Source organism: Callorhinchus milii, unplaced genomic scaffold, assembly GCF_018977255.1.
Source record: "Callorhinchus milii isolate IMCB2004 unplaced genomic scaffold, IMCB_Cmil_1.0 Scaffold2, whole genome shotgun sequence".
In the NCBI taxonomy this organism is placed as follows: Eukaryota; Metazoa; Chordata; class Chondrichthyes; order Chimaeriformes; family Callorhinchidae; genus Callorhinchus; species Callorhinchus milii.
This window is the reverse complement of record NW_024704743.1, coordinates 73,095,786-73,117,291: the sequence shown is the minus strand read 5'-3', so window position 1 is coordinate 73,117,291 and position 21,506 is coordinate 73,095,786. Positions and strand designations below refer to the sequence as shown.

The window sequence follows — 21,506 nt, the reverse complement described above, 5'->3', positions numbered from 1 at the left end:
CTAATACTTAAGGGGCCAAAACAATGAAATTACTGTGCATCATAAAACTGCTTATTAAATGAAATTAACCAAACATGATCATCATGTATTTAGAAGTTAGTAAATGTTTAGGATTAAACTGCTCCAGGCAATTACATTGAGCTCTAACTGCATATAACTGATATCCAGATGCTTTATTATAGGTTCATCATGAAAATTATGGTATTCCGAATAGCTACTGCAGATATTTTATCTTTTCCCACCGCACCATCTTTTCTGTAAATTGTAGAACAGCACTAGATTTCCATAGACAATACAGCAGAAAGTTCACCAGATTAAAATGATGTAAGCAAGTCTTCCAACTTTATAATGAGCTTCAATTTAAAGTTCCAAATGCTATGAGTTCTCCTGAGGGGTGGTATGTCGGGTCTCCTTAGAGCTGAGTTGGTTCCCAGGTGACATGATGGGCAATGGAATGTCAGAATTGAGTCAACCCTCTGAGGCAGTCTCAGTGAACCTGTATGAACCAGCATATAAATATAATAACACATATTCTTGGAATAATATGTGATGTGTACACTGTTCTTTCTGCATTATCATTCCAGGACAAGATGTCAAACACCATGCTGTTAACATTATGCACATGCAAACTTAAATGTGAAGATAAACAGAAGCAAAGATCTTGAAAGGAAAAATAGATCATGGAATACAAGATTGGGACGTCCTCCTGACGTGAAAGGCGCTTTATAAATGGAATCTTGTTGTTGTTGTTGTTGTTGACTGTTCATTGGACCACTGCAGCAGAAAAGAAACTGTGGATACTCCATATTCCATCATTGCCGATGTTAGAATGCAAACACCAGATTTTACACAAATACCTTCCATTCACATGTTTAATACCTTTACTAATGTGTTATATGCACACATTCCCCTTTAAACTACTTCATTGGGCTTTTCATTCCCTACCTCAATACAAAATAAAAATATATTGTAATTGTATGCATTTTAGAGGAAGAAAAAAACCTAAAAGGACTACCTGATGTCTTAAAGAAAGATAGTCGGCACACAGTTGTCTTGACACTGGGGGTTGAGTCTAACTTCAGGTCAGACTAATGAGCTGTTTACTTGTACTCCCCAACAATTCTAAAGAATCTCCTGAGTAATTAGTCTCAATGCAGTTTCCAGTGAACATAGAAATGACAAACCAAACTGCCCTCACATGCAGCACCATTGGGCAGTGAATTGACAATTTCACTCAAGGAAGTCACCAGGACAAACAATTAAGGAAATGAAAAGACACCTGCATGACATAGAAAGCTCTTCTGAGGTTGAGACCTAAACACACGGGGCTACATTTTCCCCTTGCCTGACAAATAACACCGTTTGAGTGCCACTATCAGTCAATGACTTCTGTAACATAAAATTCTTATTTTCTTTTCAATATTTTAGTAAGAAAACATTATACTTTGAATTGTATTTTATGGATACATGTTCATATTTTCCTCCCTTAAATGACTCTTCCTCCCTTACACTACTCTCAAACCTCTGTACAGCATTGATCTAGGCACAAATAATGCTTTTAAAAATGGTTAAAATCTTGATGGCATTCTGGTCTGGGAGGAAACCCACTTTTCACTTTATTTCAAAGGAACAGCAGAATTTGCAAGTAAAGCAACAGCTTTTATTTGGGACTTATCACAACTGTATTCAGGATGACTACAAGGCGAAGGGAGAGGAGGAGAATGTAAATTATCAGAATAATATCAGAGGAGCAGGGTTATGCCAATATGACTATGTTCTTTGCTGTCACTAACTATAATCGAGCGGATCCGTTCACCTGCTTCCACTCTCCCAACCACCACCCCCTCCCCAACTCTCCCTCACACTCCAGCCTCTATCCATCCCTTCCTACACACCTCCGAACACGTCTCCCCCTCCTCTCTCACCACCACGATAACCCACATGAAGCCAACCACCTGCTCCCTCAACCTTATCCCTACCCCTCTCCTTACCTCCCAGCTCCACTTCCTCGGCCCTTTACTCTCAGACCTTGTCAACTTCTCCCTGTCAACTGGTAGGGTTCCAACCACCCAAAAACAGCTGTCATCACCTCTATCCTAAAAAAACCTTCCCTGGACCCATCCCTGCTCACAAACTACAGCCCCATCTCCAACGTTCCTTTCCAAGGTCCTCGAAAAAGTTGTTGCTTCCCAGCTTCATTCCTCCCTCTCCTGCCACTCCCTTTACAAACCCCTCCAGTAAACAGCCCTGGTCAAAGTGACAAATGACATTCTGTCTATCTGTGACCAGGGCTCCTCTGCCTCCTCGTCCTCCTCGACCTCTCTGCTGCCTTTGACACTGTGGACCACTCTATCCTCCTCCACTGCATCTCCTCTCAGAATGTTCAGATCCTATCTCTCACACCGGCTCCACTTCATCTCCACAAACGGCTTCTCCTCCAGCCCCTCACCACCTCATGCGGTGTTCCTCAGGGCTGTGTCCTCGGTCCTCTCCTCTTCAACTTGTTTATGCTCCTCTTGGTGACATCATCTGCAGACATGGGGTCAACTTCCACATGTATGCAGATGACACCCAATTCTACTTCTCTGCCTCCACCCTCGATCCCAGGACAAGATGTTCTGACAGAATGTTTATCAGACATCAAGTCCTGGATGAGAGCCAACTTGCTACAGTTGAACATCAGCAAGATGAAGGGCCTCCTGATTGGTTCGCACCAGCGCTTCAGCACCTCAGGCACTGGCAACATCAGCATCCACCGATGCACACTTCACCTCACCGAGCCAGTCAGGAACCTGGGCGTCTTGTTCGACCTTCAATTGTCATTTCTCCCTAAATCCGTGCCATGACCCGCTCTGCCTTCCCCCACCTCCGCAACATTGCCCGACTCCGCCACTGCCTCACCCCTCAGGCCACTGAAACTTTCAAACATGCCTCCATTATAATAATAATCCTTGCATTTGATATAGCACTTTTCACGTCTTCTAAACGTCCCAACGCGCTTCACAGAATATACTGTAAAGTGAATTGACTGAATATTTGTGGGCGAACGCGGCAGCCAATTGCGCACAGCAATGTCCCACAAACAGTCATAGATTAAAAATGACCAATTTATTGCTGTTTTTTTTTGGAGGGATTATTATTAGACGTGTGGAGTAAGGGAACTTGTCCAAGGTTTCGCCCTGCCTGGAATTGAACTCAGGTCTCTCGCTTGCAAAGCGAGTGCTCTAACCACTGAGCTACAGGACTCCATTACGTCTAGGCTCAACTATGCCAACTCCCTGCTTGTCAGCCTTCCCAACTCTGCCCTCCACAAGCAGGTCATGTCCACTCCTGCACCAGGCTCCGTAACCCCATTACACCCACCCTCGCCCGGCTCCACTGGCTCCACATCCCTGAGAGGAACAAGTTCAAAATTCTCGTCCTCACCTTCAAGGCCCTCCACGGCCTTGCCCTCTCCTACCTCTCAGACCTGTTAACTTAATATCAGCTTTCTGCTCCCTCCGCACAGCAGACACTGACCTGTTACATCTCGTCCTACCATTGGTGGTTGGGCATTCAGCGTCTCTGCACCATACTCTGGAACTCTATCCCACAGTCCTTCTGCCTCACCCCCTCTCTTGCCTCCTTCAAGTCCCATCTAAAGACCTTCCTCTTTGACCTTGCCTTTGGCCAACCCCACAGCCCCACCACCCCTGCCCTCCACCTCTCCTGACCCCAACTCCCAGTTCGGGTCTAAAAACCCCTGACTGTCCAGCCCTGGGATGTCTTTCCAAGTGAAGGGCGCTATACAAGTGTAATTTGTTGTTGTTGAGTAGAAGTACAGAAATCAAAGTTCTGAGCCATGCCAAATATAATGTTAAACAGATGAGTTCTTAGGTGTGCACATAGTTAAATGATTTCTTAGCTCAGTTTCTCCCTTCCTTAGAAGCTAACAACTCAGGTCTTGATAAATATTATTCAGACCCATTCTTCGAAGTTGACTTCAGGACATTAAATAATGTGTAGTTTAAAAGCATTCTTTATCAAGCCACAGCCAGCTTGTGTGTTTAATTTTCATTAAGAATATTATTATATAATATATAAATAATCCTTGCATTTTGATATAGCACTTTTGACGTCTTCTAGACATCTCAAAGCGTTTCACAGAATATACTGTAAAGTGAATTGACTGTATATTTGTGGGTGAAACGCAGCAGCCAATCGCACACAGCAGTGTAACAGCTATTGTTTACAAAAGTTTGGGGTATTTTTAATCTTTGTTTTCTTTTTAATCATTGTTCCAACCTCCCGCCCCATATCCTTTGAATGTGACGCAGACAGATACAAACGGTTATGGACTGAAGTGACCAATTTTTTTTTGAGGGATTATTATCAGGCATGTGGAGTAAGGAAACTTGCCCAAGGTTTTGCCCTGCCGGGAATCGAACCCAGGTCTCTCGCTCGCGAGGCGAGTGCTCCAACCACTGAGCTACGGGACTCTTTATTACCTTACAGTGGAACTTGCAAAACTTCTATAAATACCAACTCGATAATGTGCTTTTATATTTTGAAAGGGAATATATAAATATAAATATATATAAGTATTTTCCTGTCATAAATGCATGCCACTAAGTTTGGTAAAATGTACACAATTTCTTACTGTCTGCGTCACATTCAAAGGATATGGGTGGGGAGGTTGGAACAATGATTAAAAAGCAAACAAAAGATTAAAAATACCCAAAACTTGACTGAAACGGTGACCACGTAGGCCAACATGTTATCCGATTCTGTTCCGTCTACTAGACTATATTATTATTAGATCCCCTCTGCCCATAAGACACTCACGTAACAATTTCATATTTAAAAAAACAAAGCTACCCACCTTTCTTGTTGTACCTCCATTCACAGACAGCTGCCCCTTTCAGTACCCAATAGTTGTTACAATAGAACAAGATTGTTTTTAATGACTGTAGATTGATATTAATAATAATTAATAATCCTTACATTAATACAGCACCGTTCATGACAGGAGAACATCTCAAAGCACTTTGGAGGATGTCTCAAAGGGCTTCACAGGATAGACTATAAAGTGTAATAACTGTAAAATTCGTAGGTGAACATGGCAGACAATTTGCACACACAACGTCCTACAAACAGTCATGAAGTGAATGACCAATTTTATTTGGTGGCTCGGACACCAGAAGAAACTTCTTTCTCTTTTGAATGGTGCCATTTTAACTTTAACTTATACCTGATCACGTAGACGGACCTCAGTTTAAAGTCTCATCAGAAGGACAGCACCTCCAACATTGCAGCACACTGCATTGGAGTGTCAGCCTGGACTTCTGACTCAAAATGCTACCAAATGAGCCAGGCTGACACACAACAGAGCCAGGCAAACACAGCCATCAGTAGAAAAGGGTTTGTGAATGTACAACACCAAACCTATAACCATGTTTAATTTGTTTTATGATTACACAGAAGCAAAACATAATAACTGTCTTTATTTTATTGACTGCATATCTGTCAAGCTAACTACAACAACAACAAGATTACATTTGTATAGAACCTTTCACATCGGGAGGACATCACAAGGCGCTGGAAAACTAGACACCACATACACACTTCTCATTAAACAACTGGGAGATATGGGTGCAAAAGCAAGGGAATTTGGATTTATTTTCCCAACAGAGTCAAACTCCCCTTTCTCAAAGGATATATCCACATTGACCACCACCAAATTTCAGAGATTTGCATTTCCCACCTCCAGCACCCAACTTGACTGAAACATTGACCACGTAAACCAACATGTTATCCGATTCTGTTCCGTCTATTTTTATTAGATCCCCTCTGCCCATAAGACACTCATGTAACAATTTCATATTTAAAAAATCCAAAGCTACCCACCTTTCTTGTTGTGCCTCCATTCACAGACAGCTGCCCCATTCAGTACTCATAATGACAATGGGAATTTAATGGTAGTGTACATTAAACAATAGCATAGACATTCATGTAGTTATCTTGTTTCTTATATACTTAAAAATTAAACTTGAAAACATATATCACCATCCTTGTTGTGTCTTCCACATTCAAATTAAAATATAAGAGTAAACCCGGATTGATAAAGAAAGTCACCAATATAATTATTCCTTTCCATGCCATGTATGGATCCTGAGGACTGTGAGAGGCAGAGAGCAATGATATTTAACATTGGGATAACCAACCAGATTGTAATTGTCTTTCTTGATCTTGTTCCATTCCTGTGTGCCTCTAGCCAGGCAATCATTATCCAATTTGAACATTGGCAGACCTTGGGATGCTAAAACTCATCAGGCCCCGGCCTGCTCCACATCCCCTCGCCCGGCCCGCCCCACCATCGGCAGTCAGGTCTTCAGCCTCTCCGCCCCACCTTTTTGAACTCCATCCCATATTCCCTTTGCCTCGCTCCCTCCCATGTTTCCTTTAAGGCATGTCACAAGACCCTCCTATCCTTCCTGCTCTCCACCCTCCCTTACCCCAGATCACCCCCTCTCCCCCCCCTCCACCAGCTCAGCGCCTTCGGACGTCCTCCTGACGTGAAAGACACTATACAAAGGTAATTTTGTATTGTATTGTGTATATCCACACATTCCATGAAATTTTATTCCTTTCCCCAGTCAAGGGGTCCTGTACCTAACTGCACTGTGCTTGCCATCACTTTAGATCAGATGACGTATCAAAGACCAAGAAGGCAATGTATGATTTTCATGATCTGTGTGGTTTAAGTTCTGGTGCCCCAGCCAGTTGAGCCTTATGGATTTTAATCATTAATCCATTGAACTAAAGATGAATCTAAATATAACTGCACAATAAAAAACATCAAGTTGTTTATTTCTAATGAGCAAAACTAATTGAGAATTTTTCAAAAAGAATTTATGGTGTAACAATGGGACAAGACATCTGTGAGATCAGGTGTGTTTTAGATTCTTACCTTGTCTATTGGTTTGTCCAAGGAAGCTTGCTCGAGCTCTAGATGCCCTTCATCATAATAATCATAATATTTCCCCTAAATTAAACAGGAAAACAAAATTATGTAAGTTCCAGCAAAATCAAAAAAGGACATAGTTGCTGCTTCATTAGTGCAAAGAAGGGAAATGTACCAGGAAATATATACACCGCTGTATAATGTACCAAGAATCTCTCAAGTCCAAGCAAATGGATCAGGGAAATATAAAGGACACCACTGTACAGTGAGACAAAGAAGAAAGCACTTTATTGGCAATGAACTTGCTGAAAAGCTCTCAGTGAAACCCATAAAGATCCTTGTCCCCCAAAATATAATCAACACATTTTAAAAATCCAAATCTTCATCTGGAAATATAAGTGATATGTCAGATATGTGCACATTGAGTGCACAGCAGCATCCAAATAGGTGATCTCCAAACTCAGTGACAAGCCACAGATGCAAAAAAGGTTTTCTTTGAGTGAATTAATATTGATTTCAATAAGAGGTTATGCCTCTAACTTCTGAAACTCCCTCCCTCTTCAACTATGCCTCGCCCTCTCTTTTTCTCTTTAAGTATTGCTTCAAATCGGCTATGGCCACCTCCCTCTTCTCTTCCTCCTCTCTCTTGCTCGTTGTCCCTGTGAAGCGCTACATGAAGGATACTATATAAATGCAAGTTGATGTTATGTACTCTGTAGCATCAATATATTGTGTAGAACAGAAATACTCCAATATTAAATTGCACATGCCAAAATCAAATGTATATGATGCGTCCGGCCTCCTACAAGTTTGATCGTCTTTTCAGTCCACTATCGGCAGTGTGCCTTTAGCCACGACGCTGCGACAAAACTGTGGAACTCTCCCCTCAATCCCTCTGCCTTGCCCCTCTTTGCCAGTCTTCCGATTGCACCTGAAGCCCACTCCATCCTCATACACCGCCTCTCCGCTTTACTCAATCTTCATGGACCTGCCCTTGCCTGGTTCGATTCCTATCTCTCTCACCATCTCCACTTTGTTGCCTCTAACAGTTTCTCCTCCAGCCTCCGCACTATCACGTCTGGTATCCCCAGGGCTCTGTCCTTGGCCCTCTCCTCTCTAATATCTATATGCTCCCCCTTGGTGACATCATCCACAGACATGGGGTCAACTTCCACATAATGCGGATGACACCCAATTCTATATTTCTGCCTCCACCCTCAATTCCAGGACCACTGCTGTCCTGACAGACTGTCTGTCGGACATCATGTCCTGGATGAGGGCAAATTTTCTACAGTTGAATGTGAACAAGACTGAGGCCCTCCTGATTGGCTCGCGCCGGCGCCTCAGCACCTCAGGCTCTGGCAGCATCAACATCCACGGTTGCACACTACAACTCACCGCCAGTCAGGAACCTCGGTGTCTTGTTCGACCCTTAACTGTCTTTTCTCCCCCACATTCAAGCCATGAAAGTGCCTTCCCTCACCTCCGTAACATCACCCGAATCCACCACTATCTCACCCCTCAGGCCACTGAAACTCTTGTTCATGCCTTCATCACCTCCAGGCTCGACTATGCACACGCCCTGCTTGTCAGCCTTCCCAACTCCTCCCTCCACAGGCTGCAGATAATCCAGAACTCTGCAGCCCGTGTCCTCTCCCGCACCAAACTCCATGACCCCATCTCCTCCTCACTCGCCCGACTCCACTGGCTCCCGATCCTTCAGAGGATCCAGTTCAAGATCCTGGTTCTCACATACAAAGCCCTCCATGGCCTCGCCCCACCCTACTTCTGTGACCTCCTAACCCCCTACCAACCCGCTCGCCCTCCGCTCAGCCGGCTCTGGCCTGCTCCACGTCCACTGACCCACCCGCCCCACCATTGGTGGGAGAGCCTTCAGCCACTCTGCCCCCAACCTCTGGAATGCCATCCCCCAGTCACTCCGCCTCACCCCCTCCTTAGCCTCCTTCAAGTCCCGCCTCAAGACCCTCCTCTTTAACCACCTCATTGGCCACCCCCCTTCTCCTCCCCTCCCTTACCACCCCAACCCCAGTTCGGGTCTGAAATGCTGTACGCTGTCCAGCTCCTTGGGACATCCTCCCGACGTGAAAGGCGCTATACAAATGTAATCTTGTTGTTGTTATCTCTTCAACTGGTCATCTCCCCCTCTTCCCTGCTCAGCATCAAGTTCTGCCACTGTTAGGACTCAAAGACACTGCCCCATGTGAAGACATTATATAAATTCAAATTGTTGTTGAATAACTGTATACATTGCTCCAATTACATTAGATTGATATGCTGCAGATTCTGGGCATTGCTACAATTACAATTACTTCAATTAAAATTTTCCACAAGATTCCATATTTTCCACCAGGACCTGAACAAAATCCATCTGCAATAATGTCCAAAACACTCTTTGGAAAATTTAAAATATATCTGCAGTTCTTTTACTGAACTGCACTTATATTTTATATTTTCCATAGCTATAATACTGCATACTACAATAGTTGACAATACACTTCAACAAGTAGAATGGCATAAGATTAAAGTAAATATAGCCATTTGGCTCATTGAGTCTACATCTTCCATAAATGGTATGAACATACCACACGCAATCTATAGCAATACATTAAATAAAATGGAATATAGAATGGAAAATAAGATAAAATAAATAAGGTAAAACATTATAGAAAACAAGACATGCCCACTATTCCTTCCAACCAACCATTTACATTTTGCACCAATACACGTGAATTTTCATGTGTAGACAGGATGCATGGAACTCTCAGTTTGGATTAAGTATGTGAAGAGTTTCTTCATTTGTTAGACACCTGACTGACCTAAACAGGTTCTACTGAACTTAGTTACGTGAAAATACGTACGACTTCCATGAAAATAAAGCTTTAAAATTTCCCACTAAAGAAATTGCACAGAATCTGCAGCATAGCAATCTAATATTACAGCATACATTATTCAGCCCTGACAAACCACATTTCACAGATGACATTTCCACATTCTAAGCAGCATGGTAACTATTGTATTTCACAGGGTATTTGATTACCTACGCCTATACTTATATTACATTCAATCGTTCTCTTAACCAGATACTCTCTATCTAAGAGTTAATCTACATTAATCATGGTGGATTTCAATTACTCAGTTATAAATTGAGTGAAAATCTTTCTGACTCTGTTGGACTCATAAGTAAGAGGTCATGGCAGAGCAGCATTTTGGATCCAATGAGCATAATGTATTATCATCAGGTCTCAAATGTTCATAATGGCATTCAAAGAGGACAGTGATGCAAACTGTTTTGTCTTTAACAGAGTGGAGTTTGAATTGAGATCTAAGACGTAGAGCACAGTAGAAACGTGGGAAACATTTACATAATATTTCTTGCATTTGATATAATGCCTTATCACGACTTCGAGATATCTCAAAGCTCTTCACAGAATATACTGTACAACAACAACTTGGATTTATATAGCGCCCTCCACACCAGACGGTGTCTCGGAGTGCTTCGCAGTAACTGATCCCGGGGCCGAGCCAGGGGTAGGGGTAAAGTGAATTGACTGTATATCTTGTAGGCGAAACGTGGCAGCCAATCGCAGACAGCAGTGTCCCACAAAGAGTCGTGGATTGAGTGACTAAATTTTTCTTAAGGTATTATTACCCCCGGAAAAGCGATCTGCCAATCGTATAACAACCGGGTTCAATTTTACCCCTAGGTAAACAGAGGTGTGTGGAGTAAGGAAACTTGCCCAAAGTTTAGCCCTGGAATCGAACCCAGGTCCTCTCGCTTTCGAGGTGAGTGCTCTAACTACAAAGTTAAAGGACTCAGAATGTGTTGACACGATTATGAGCAAAATTAATTTTAACAAAGTAGATACTTTAAAAGATTCCATAGATAAATATAATTAAATTAAGAGCACTTCTTTAAATATCTAGGGAAAATGTGTTGCACAAAGAAACAAGAGTTATGAAATGGGGAGTAGGTGGAGTAGATTGTGCCAGAAAATTCAAAAAGAGAGGTAGTGTTTTGATACAGAAATGTTTTGAGGGATATGAGAGATGAAATAGTGGTGTTTTTAAATTGAGTAGAACAACAATGATCTTTTACAGGATTGCACATTCCTATCTTCCTACTTCACATCTGTCTTTACTGAGGAAATGGGTGGAAAAATTTCGCAAATAAAAGATCAGATCTCTCGTAAAACCCTAGAGGAACTGGATGACCACAGATGTGATTATCTGACTGTTATACACTCTTAAAATCTGACAAAGGACCTTTACTGAACGACAGGTGCTCATGAGTTTTAGAGCAGCATCGTACCGTTTCAACTTCCCTTTTTGTTAGCAAATCCAGAAAATCCCTTCCCCAAATAAATGGAAAGTGTTTGACAACTCTTTTTGGTTTAGGGAATTTCACTGAAAAACAGGTCATAATGTTTTATATCAGTTGTAGTCAAAATATTAAAATATTTGAAAAATAATTACAACAAATTTCATTTATATAGCACCTTAAACACAGGGTAGCATCTCGAGGAGCTAACAGTGGCAGAGCTTGACACCGAGCCAGGAAGGTGACTGTAGGCACAGTTGACGAGACAGGTCTTCAGGTTCAATCTGAAGACAGACAAGGAGGGTGCATAGCAAAGGGATTGAGATCTATAAAGTAAAATTCTTCTGGTCAGTAAAGTTGCAAACCTTGGCAGTATGCAATGAAAAAGGATTTCAATTGTATTTTGCTCTTTTTGTGTGCAATGCAGTTAATTTCACATAGTTATCGTCAGACAGATTTCAAATGGTCTCTCTGTGAAACTAATCAATTGAAAAGGAAATTGACACAATCGCAGACTACTATTTGACATTCACATTTAGTTTTTGCTGATAAACTTAAAATTGGAATCTTGAAATTTGAAATAAGCCAAAGGGTCATGAAAAAGTGCAATATACTGCCCAGAAGGCTGCAAATGTAGAATTGATGGGATGCTTAAAATGAAAGTTGATAAAATGCTTGTGATATAAGGGTATGAAGGAATATTGAGAAAGGGGGGTAGTGGGATTTAAAGATCTGACATGATTCAGAAAAATTGCAAAGCAGACTCCATATAGCCTCCTCGTTTCAGGTTTCCTAAACACATACCATGTCATTGGTTGGCTTTTGTAACTGAATTTATTTTGGGCACAATAATATTATTAATAATAATAATCCTTGCATTTGATATAGCACCTTATCACAACATTGAGATGTCTCAAAGCGCTTCAGGAATATATTGTGTTATATATATACAACTAAAGAATGGCATTTACTGCAAGATACTGTACATTAAAATGAAAATCCATTTATTCATTTATGCAATCCATGTGGTATACATGTTTAATGTGCTGTGGTCTCGGGTTTGTCCCTTGTATGCCGGGAACCTCTCCTTGATGGCTGTTTATGTATTCCACAAGCTGCTACCCCACAAGATGCAGTAGCACTGATGGATGGCAGCAGTCAATTGCAGAGCTGCGTGGGGTACAGAAACCTAGCTACCTGTCTCTGTCAATAACCCTGCATAGAAATGTTGACATTTTCTACCCATAGTGTCTGTGCCAGGAGAATCTGTGCTTTGGTCACTGTGGGCTTAGTGTTCTCCAAGGTGGCATCTACTGTGCAGGGCTATATAGCACAGAACTGCTGCCAGCATGAGTTCCGACCAGCTATAGCTGTGCTAATATATTGCATGCCAATGGGGAAGCCATTTCCTCAAGATAAGCATTAATCATTTTAAGTAAAGAATTGTGGGCCTCTGTGAGGTTTCAGATTCGCTCCATTATTGTTCTGTGTATCTGTTCTCTAAGAAAGTAGAAGCTGACCAGTATCGCACCTTGGAGTTTGCACCATATCACTTCATAATGGCAGTGTGAAGATTCATGAGAGATTACCACTTTATGTCTATGTCCTGTGTATTTGAGGTCTCCACTGCTGATGTCATTCATGTTGTAATGTCGTCAATGGCAGAAGGCAGATAGATGGTTCTCTACATTAAATTCATCATATCAGAAATGGCAAAGCATATGAGTGTTAGATTGGTCCACACCACTCAGAGTATCTTTCAATGTCACCTCAATACAGTTCCAATTCTCTTCCAGGCTTTATGTGAAAAAAAGAACACTGGGTTCTGTATCCCTGTATCAATGAGCCACATCCCTTGCTGGGTCTCCCATCCGTATTAGCTGGCAGCTTGCAACTTACTACCTCCCACTTTCCCCGTCAGTTCTTAGTGCTTCACTCTGGCCTTGGCTTGCTTTGGAATATCAAAATCTCCCACAGTGTATGCATCTGTACCGGTGCTTCTTTAAATTGAGGTGCTTCTTGAAATGGGGGGTGCTGAGGTTCATGTTCATGAGAAGCACACCCTTTTGTGGCAAATATTCCATTGGATTCTCCTTCTGGGAAGAGAGCAGATGGAACAGCATTAATACAGATGCACAAAGATCCACTGAAGTATTGCTTTGTACCTCTAATATAGTGGTCTAGTATGAGCATGTGTAAACCATGTGTATAGAAGAAATTACAGGAATCCTTAATAATATAATTAACAACCAATCCATTTCTTCAGATGTTAATTACATACTTAAGGACCGATAATGTCATTCCCTCTGTACACCTGCATCTACACGTGGGTTACATAATGGACTTCATCTTGGCTACTTCAGCACTGTAATTGCAGTACCATAAAGCACTTGTGGTGTGTTCTTGAAACATATTGGAATTCACATATCACAATAATGCATTACCTTATACGTTGGTTTCAATAATACGTTGTTTTCTATTCCTCCAAGGTTGACAGTCCCATAGTTTTCAAATGTTCTCTTCTGAATAGATCTATTATCACCTCCTTGAATGGTGGACATCAGTTACTTCAGGATGGAAGGGATACCATCTTTGGTGCTCTACTCCCTTCTGCTGTGCAGCATTTTTGCCTTGAAAGTTTAAGCAGTAATCTGACTGATAAAAATATCCTTACTTTAATACATACATTCATTCTCGCTTCAAAGCATGTTCTTTGTAATAATATGTTCTTTGCCTGATATGTCTCCGTCAATGTAGGCTTGGGGCAAATATTACTTAAACCTAAGGCAGGGAATAAGGCAGGGCAGCGGGATTAAATGAACAGCTTGCTCTGAGAGCCAGTGCAGACTGGATGGGCTGAATGGTCTCCTTCTGTGCTGTCAATTTGGATGATTCTATAAACCGTGAACCATTCCTCAATTCTGCCAAGTCCATGTTTTCCTTTGACCAAGACTGTTGAACTGAATTTTTCAAATATATTCGGTGTAAATTTCCTTCACTCTTCCAGAATTATACTGACCCTTTGCTTAAGAAAAAAAAACTAAATCTGATAATAAATATTGTAAAGCTCTTTGAGATGTGTTGGTCTTTTAAAGGTTCTATAAGAATGTAAGTTAATTCAATGGAAACAAAAACAGAATTTTCAATATTCTCAGGTTTTATGATACAACGGTGAATAGCAATTTTCTTAAATATTCATTCATATGAAAAGCCTCTTCAATTGCAACCTGGAATATTCTGACTATTAGTCATAATCCTTGTATTTTACACCTTATCACATCATCTAAACATCTCACATGGGGTACACAGAATTTACTGTAAAGTGTGTAGGTGATAGTGGCAGCCGATTTATACACAGCAATATCCTACAAACGATAAAGTGAATGATTTTTTTTTATGAGATCCTGTTGAATAGCACATTTTTTTTTGCTTCGTGTTACGAGATATTTAACATCCACCTTAACTGGCAGATCCAACAGATAACATCTCAGAAGCAAGAGTAGAAAAACACTGCACCACCCTCGATTTAGATTTTTTTTAAAAATAGCAATCGCTGTTGCATTATATAAAGTGTAGAAAAATAATGCTAGTTACTTAGTATCTGTCAATTTTCATGATTTTGTGTACTATTATTCAATGACTTTTAACATTTTTATCACATATGGCAGGATGCAACAAAAGAGTTGTAACAGAGTCCAGATCTGTTCAATTTGGCAGAGAAAATGCTAATTTATTTCAACAATGATAAATTTCAAGTTGGTGCACATTAGTTTGAAAAATGTGCATCATAAGTACATAATGAAATGGACTGAATTTGCTGCGGAAGACTTAAAGAGGGACCAAGGAACGTTGGTAGATTCATCACTTTCAATGTCAGACCATTAAAAAAAAGAATGCTGGGATATATAGCCACAACATTAAAGTGAAAGTCTCCAAAGGTTATGATGTGAATCTACAATACAGTACTCAAACCACACTTGAATTATTCTATTCAATTTTAGTAACCACGCCACAAAAACGTGTGTAGAGAAAAGAAAAAAACTGACCCGCAAGAAAATTACATTGAAATATAAAGAGTGATTTAGGATCAGAATGGTGGAAAGTTTTTGTTCCACGTCTGGAAAGAAGGCAGTTGAGTTGTGAAGGGATTGAGATACATCAAACATTAAAATTACTGATAGGATTAAACCAGATTACTTCAAATTGAGCCAAGAAAGAATGAACAGGAGATAGATTTTAAACAGTAAAAAAAGAGACATGTAGTACAAAGATAGTCTCAAAAAGTGATAAATACATGGGGGATGTTTAAAAATGAAGCTGATTAATAGATGTAATTTGCATATGTTAGAGAAATGGAGAGATGAAAATCTGTGGACCAAAGGCCCTTTTCTCATCCATGATTGCCACAAAAGTAATTGATAAAATTACTGATTCCTATTTTCATTTTTGTCACTTTAGTTATTTTATACTGCATTAAGAGTAAAATGCTTCTTAAAAAAAAACAGGCTGCATCCCGCCTGCAAAAGCACAAATGAAAACCTATTTTGTGGATTAGTTTATTGGAGCATCACTATTGAGAACTTCAAGAGCGCAACAGCTGGCTAAAATATTTAATTCTGGTAAAACGGAAGCAACAATCAACATGAAAAATGTTTGCAGCTGGGTAAGCAATTAATAAAAACAAATTCAAGGTTTGTACTATATCACTGGAGATTAACTGCAAATTCAAAAATAAAACCTTCTTTAACAATTTGGGCTTTTACCACTACAAACAATAACAGTAGTAGAGGGAATAATATATATATATAGTATATTCAAATTTCTATCAATCAGCCTTTAGGAGTTGGAGGGAAGGTAACCAATTCTGTTAGCCACTCCAAAAAAAAGATGTGCAGAGAAAAAACACAAAAACTGACTCCAGGTAAATTTCAATGAAATAATGAAATATTTCTCTTTGGAAACCAAAGGGACTGTTGGGCACAGCTCTTACGTTCTCTTTCATTAAGGAGCAGAGGGAAGGGACACGAGTGTGTAAGTATTAGCAGATACCGATGTATACATTACCCAGGACACTGAACTAGTTACTGTTCTTACCATATGAGACCTGGAGCTACGAGTGTTGTCACGAACAAGCATTTGATCGTTTCTGTTGATTATTATGAAACCACATTTGAGAGGCTTTCCATAGCTCCATAAGCATAACTTACATTGTAGCAAGTCAATACAAGACTCACAAGTCCAGGAGAAGGTGACATGTGTCACTAAATTTAAAACTGATGAATTGAATGATATTGCAACAAATGTGAAAATACCCCATTGTGACTATGTATCAGGATTAATATGTCCTGTGCTCATGTGAGACCTACTAAATTTGTTAGTCAAACTTCCAGCCCTTTTTCTTAAAAAAAACACTGCAGTGCAAAATAAGTGTTATGGCTTTTCATTATTATTTAGAATCGTCCTTCTAGGTACTATTTTAATTTATCTTAGGGTTCACGTCATTTAATTCTTTGTCCACGTCATTGCTAAAAAAAAGTCTCACCACACTTCTCCTGATCAATTCAAGTAAGATCCCACTGCATCTGTGACTGTACCACATGTTGCTTTGTAAGATGTCAGGCTAAAAAAGACGCAGTACCGGGCAGCTTTCAAACTGCTCTGCCCGCCCTTGGCTCTTCCAGTGAGTTATCAAAAATGTCATTTCACTTCAAAATTAGATTTCTCTGTGTATGTTTTCAAATTGGCAATGATGGTAAATGCACCTCTAACATTAAATAACTCTTTAATGCCCATAAGTGGGAGAGATGAGGCAACTCAAAAGAGACAATTATTATAGTGGGAGAGATTCATGTCCCTGCTAAGAAGTAGCAAAATATGGCAATGCACTTTCCACTGTCAACTCTGCATCAGTAGTCTCTAACCATTAGGGTGGTTAGACTAACAGTCCAGGAGCAAACCATGTTCAAACATATACTGTACTGGCATTACCTAATTACATAATAAATCACCAATCAAAGGATTTCAAATGATCCTGGGATCTTTTTATTGGTTACTGCAAATGAAATGTATTCATTTGGACATGGTTAGCCCATGGGCTGTTAGCTCAACCTGCATTTTAGACTCATTTTCTTTTTTCTTAGAAGAGTGGAGCTCTGTCCATTCACACAGCTTTGTTAACCGCTGTCCAGAATAAATGCTGATTAAATTCTTTAGAAATGTAAATCTGGTGGATTGCCGTCAAATTTTTAAAGCATAAAAGAGTTTGTTTCACATCAGCTGCATTTATACACCAGCTAATTCAAAACTGAGACCACCTCCTCAAGTTGAATCAATGCAAAAGCTGTTGCTCCAACTGGTTTAATGCTGAAAAATTGGCCAGTTTATTCTCATTAACTAATCAATCTCCTCGGAGAAAAGGCAGCATGAGAGGCCTGTAATTCTATGACATTATTCCACAGAGATCAGGACTTTTACGTTCAGGAGGGAAGTCTGGTATAGCAGACCTCTAGTTGAGAAGTTTAGATCAATGAACAGGATGTTGGGAGAGCAGATCATTCAATCTCTTCCTACACAAGCCATCAAACAAGGTTATTATATGTATCATTGTGGGTAGACAATTCAAAATTTCATTTCATATTTGTACACCCTCTTCCCCTTCCAAAGGAAGAAATGATAACTATCTCAAAATAAATAGCCTGAAAGTTCCCAGGAATGTTTTCCCTCATGACTTGTGCTTCATATAATTATGATAATTATTTTGTTTGATATGGCACCTTATCACATTGTCAAAATGTCTTAAAGCGCTTCATGCAATTTATCGTAGAGTGCAGTAATTTTGTATTTTGTAGGTGAACAAGGTCGCCAATTTGCACACAGCAATGTCCCACAAATAACCATTAAGTTATTTCAATTAAGTTATTAACCATCAATCCTCCAATTGTACCTGGAGGATTGATGGCCAGGACACTGGAGTGAACATCCTTCTCTTTTCAAGAGTGATGATGTATACATGAGAGAATGGAATAAAGGGATCCGGAGATGGGATTGGAATGGGTGGACTCTCGTGGGGAGTATAAACGCAAACATGGAATAGTTGGGCCAAATAGCCTGTTTCAGTGCTGTACACTGTAATTCTATGATCTCCTCCATCATCAGCACACAAAGCAGCCTCAAACCAAATAAATATATCTGGAGGGTATTTTTTGTTTCTTTTGCTGATGCATGAACTAACTGCCTCAATTCAAACAGGAAAAAAAAATGCAATAAAGTAGGTTGTTAAAAGTCAAGGATATCAGCCAGAGACATATGGTCTCCTGGAGCAGTGGTAATGGAAGTGAAGCACAAACAAATATCTATCATAATACAAGAAGCACTTCTGCAGCTTTGAGTCAGTTCATTCATTCAACCCGGCATTCCTGCTTTAAAACACTGGGCAAGAGGGGTATTGCCGGGGGGAGGGGTATAATAATAATAATAATAATCCTTGCATTTGATATAGCGCTTTTCACGTCAGGAGGACGTCCCAAAGCGCTTCACAGAACACACTGTAAAGTGAATTGACTGTATATTTGTGGGCGAACGCGGCAGCCAATTGCGCACAGCAATGTCCCACAAACAGTGGTAGATTGAAAATGACCAATTTATTATTGTTTTTGGTTTTGGAGGGATTATTATTAGGCTCTGTGTGGAGTAAGGAAACTTGCCCAAGGTTTCGCCCTCTGCCTGGAATTGAACTCAGGTCTCTCACTTGCAAAGCGAGTGCTCTAACCACTGAGCTACAGGACTCTAGGGTATTGCTAGAGGAGGGGGGGAGGGGGGGGGAGTCAATGCCAAGGGGGAGAAGGGTTAAGGCCAAGACGGAGGAGGGTTATTGTCGAGGGGGAGGGGGGTTATTGTCGAGGGGGAGGGGGGTTATTGTCGAGGGGAAGGGGGTTATTGTCGAGGGGGAGGGGGGTTATTGTCGAGGGGGAGGAGGGTTATTGTCGAGGGGGAGGGGGGTTATTGTCGAGGGGGAGGGGGGTTAGTCGAGGGGGAGGGGGGTTATTGTCGAGGGGAGGGGGGTTATTGTCGAGGGGGAGGGGGGTTATTGTCGAGGGGAGGGGAGTTATTGTCGAGGGAGAAGGGGGGTTATTGGAGGGGGAGGGGGTTATTGTCGGGCTGGAGGGGTTACTGTTGGGGTGTAGGGGGGATTATTGTGGGGGTGTTTATTGTCAGTGGGGGAGGGGGTTATTGTGGGGGGCGGGTTATTGTCGGGGGTAATTATCGGGGGGATTATAGTCAGGGAGTAGTTTGTAGAGTTTTTGTCGGGGGGGCTTTTTGTCGGGGAAGGGGTGGTTATTGTGTGGGGGGTATTGGGGGGTATTGCCGGGGGGGGTGGGGGGGTGTTGCCGGGGGGGGGGTATTGCCGGGGGGGGGGGTATTGCCGGGGGGGGGGTATTGCCGGGGGGGGGTATTGCCGGGGGGGGGGGTATTGCCGGGGGGGGTGTTGCCGGGGGGGGGGGTTGCGGGGGGGGTATTGCCGGGGGGGGTATTGCCGGGGGGGTATTGCCGGGGGGGGGTATTGCCGGGGGGGGTATTGCCGGGGGGGTATTGCCGGGGGGGGGTATTGCCGGGGGGGTATTGCCGGGGGGGGGTATTGCCGGGGGGTGTTGCCGGGGGGGGGTATTGCCGGGGGGGGTATTGCCGGGGGGGGGTATTGCCGGGGGGGGGGGGGTTGCCGGGGGGGGGTATTGCCGGGGGGGGTGTTGCCGGGGGGGGGGGGTGTTGCCGGGGGGGGGTATTGCCGGGGGGGGGTATTGCCGGGGGGGGGGGTATTGCCGGGGGGGGGGTATTGCCGGGGGGGGGTATTGCCGGGGGGGGGGGGTATTGCCGGGGGGGGGGTATTGCCGGGGGGGTATTGCCGGGGGGGGGGGTATTGCCGGGGGGGGGGGTGTTGCCGGGGGGGGGGGGGGGGGAGAGCTCAGTGGCCGTTGCTGTGGGCACCGCTGTGGCTGCGGCTGTTGACAGTTTCTGGCCAATGAGCGGCGGGGGCGGGGGCCGCGCAGTGAGTGGCTGAGCGGCCACAGGGCGGGACAGGCACCGGCAGGAGAAGAGGGGCAGTGGGTGGGGGGGGGGGTGTGTGGTGCCGTGCCCGGGGGGGGGAGAGCAAGACCGCAGGGGCTGTACCTGCAAACCGGGCTCCTCCCGGTACCGCCAGAGACCGTCAGCCATTTCCGCCCCCGGAGCCGACACGCCTGCGCAGTCCCGCCCCCCCACCGCGAGCTGCCGGGCACATGGGCTCAGGTGTCCCTGTGCACCTCCCCCCCCCCACACACACACACACAGTCACTACACTTGACACTATATTCCGTGAGGCGCCTTGAGACGTCTCGAGGGCGTGGTACGGCGCTGCATCGAACGCAAGGATTATTATTGCTGTTGTTATCATTATCAAACGCGAGTTGTGGTGGATCTTCTGAGCTGATAAGTGGCATCGATGCCCGGGAGTAAATGCGCCTCTGCGTTTCAGAACTGATAATCATCCTGACCTGCGATATAACGCCTTTCAAGTGCAAGGATTTTTATTATTATTATTATTATTATTATTATTATTATCGACTTTTAAGCAGGTCGCGTTTTCGAGCAATCCCTCCCATTACACCTCAACAACAACAACAACAACAAGATTGCATTTATAGAGCGTCTTTCACATCGGGAGGACGGAGGGAGCGAGGAGGGGGTAGAGAGTCGAGAGGGGAGCTGAAGGCTCGGTCAAAGAGAAAGGTCTTGAGACCGGCCTTGAAGGAGGAAAGGGAGGAGGCGGCAAAGGCACTGGGGGATAGAGTTCCAGAGCCTCGGGGCTGAGAGGCTGAAGGCCCGACCACCGATGGTAGGGCGGTTGGGGCGGGGGATGTGGAGCAGACCGTAGCCGGAGGAACGGAGGGTACGGGCAGGTAAGTAGGGGGATAGTAGGTTGGAGAGGTAAGAGGGAGCAAGACCGTGAATGGCCTTGTAGGCGAGGATGAGGATCTTGAATTGGATCCTCTGGGGGATGGGGAGCCAGTGGAGGCGAGCGAGGGTGGGAGTGATGTGATCGCGAAGCCTGGTGCGGGACAGTACACGAGCTGCAGAGTTCTGAATGACCTGCAGTTTGTGGAGGGAGGTGGCGGGAAGGCCGACGAGGAGAGAGTTCCATAGTCCAGCCTTGAGGTGATAAAGGCGTGGACCAGAGTTTCAGCAGCGTGA

At 43.0% G+C, this 21,506-nt stretch overlaps 1 protein-coding gene across 1 annotated transcript in view; it reads right to left on the bottom strand.

Annotated features, from left to right (window-relative positions):
• LOC103187069 (G patch domain-containing protein 8) overlaps window positions 1-20,533 on the bottom strand; it is a 410,351-nt gene extending 389,818 nt beyond the window's left edge. Inside the window, exons 1-2 of the mRNA XM_042346987.1 lie at window positions 20,448-20,533; window positions 6,950-7,024 (exon numbers count right to left, since the gene is read on the bottom strand). Coding sequence (XP_042202921.1) covers window positions 6,950-7,024; window positions 20,448-20,492 — 120 coding nt within the window. The 5' untranslated portion in view covers window positions 20,493-20,533. The remainder of the gene's footprint in view (window positions 1-6,949; window positions 7,025-20,447) is intronic.
• Window positions 20,534-21,506: the final 973 nt, after the last annotated feature.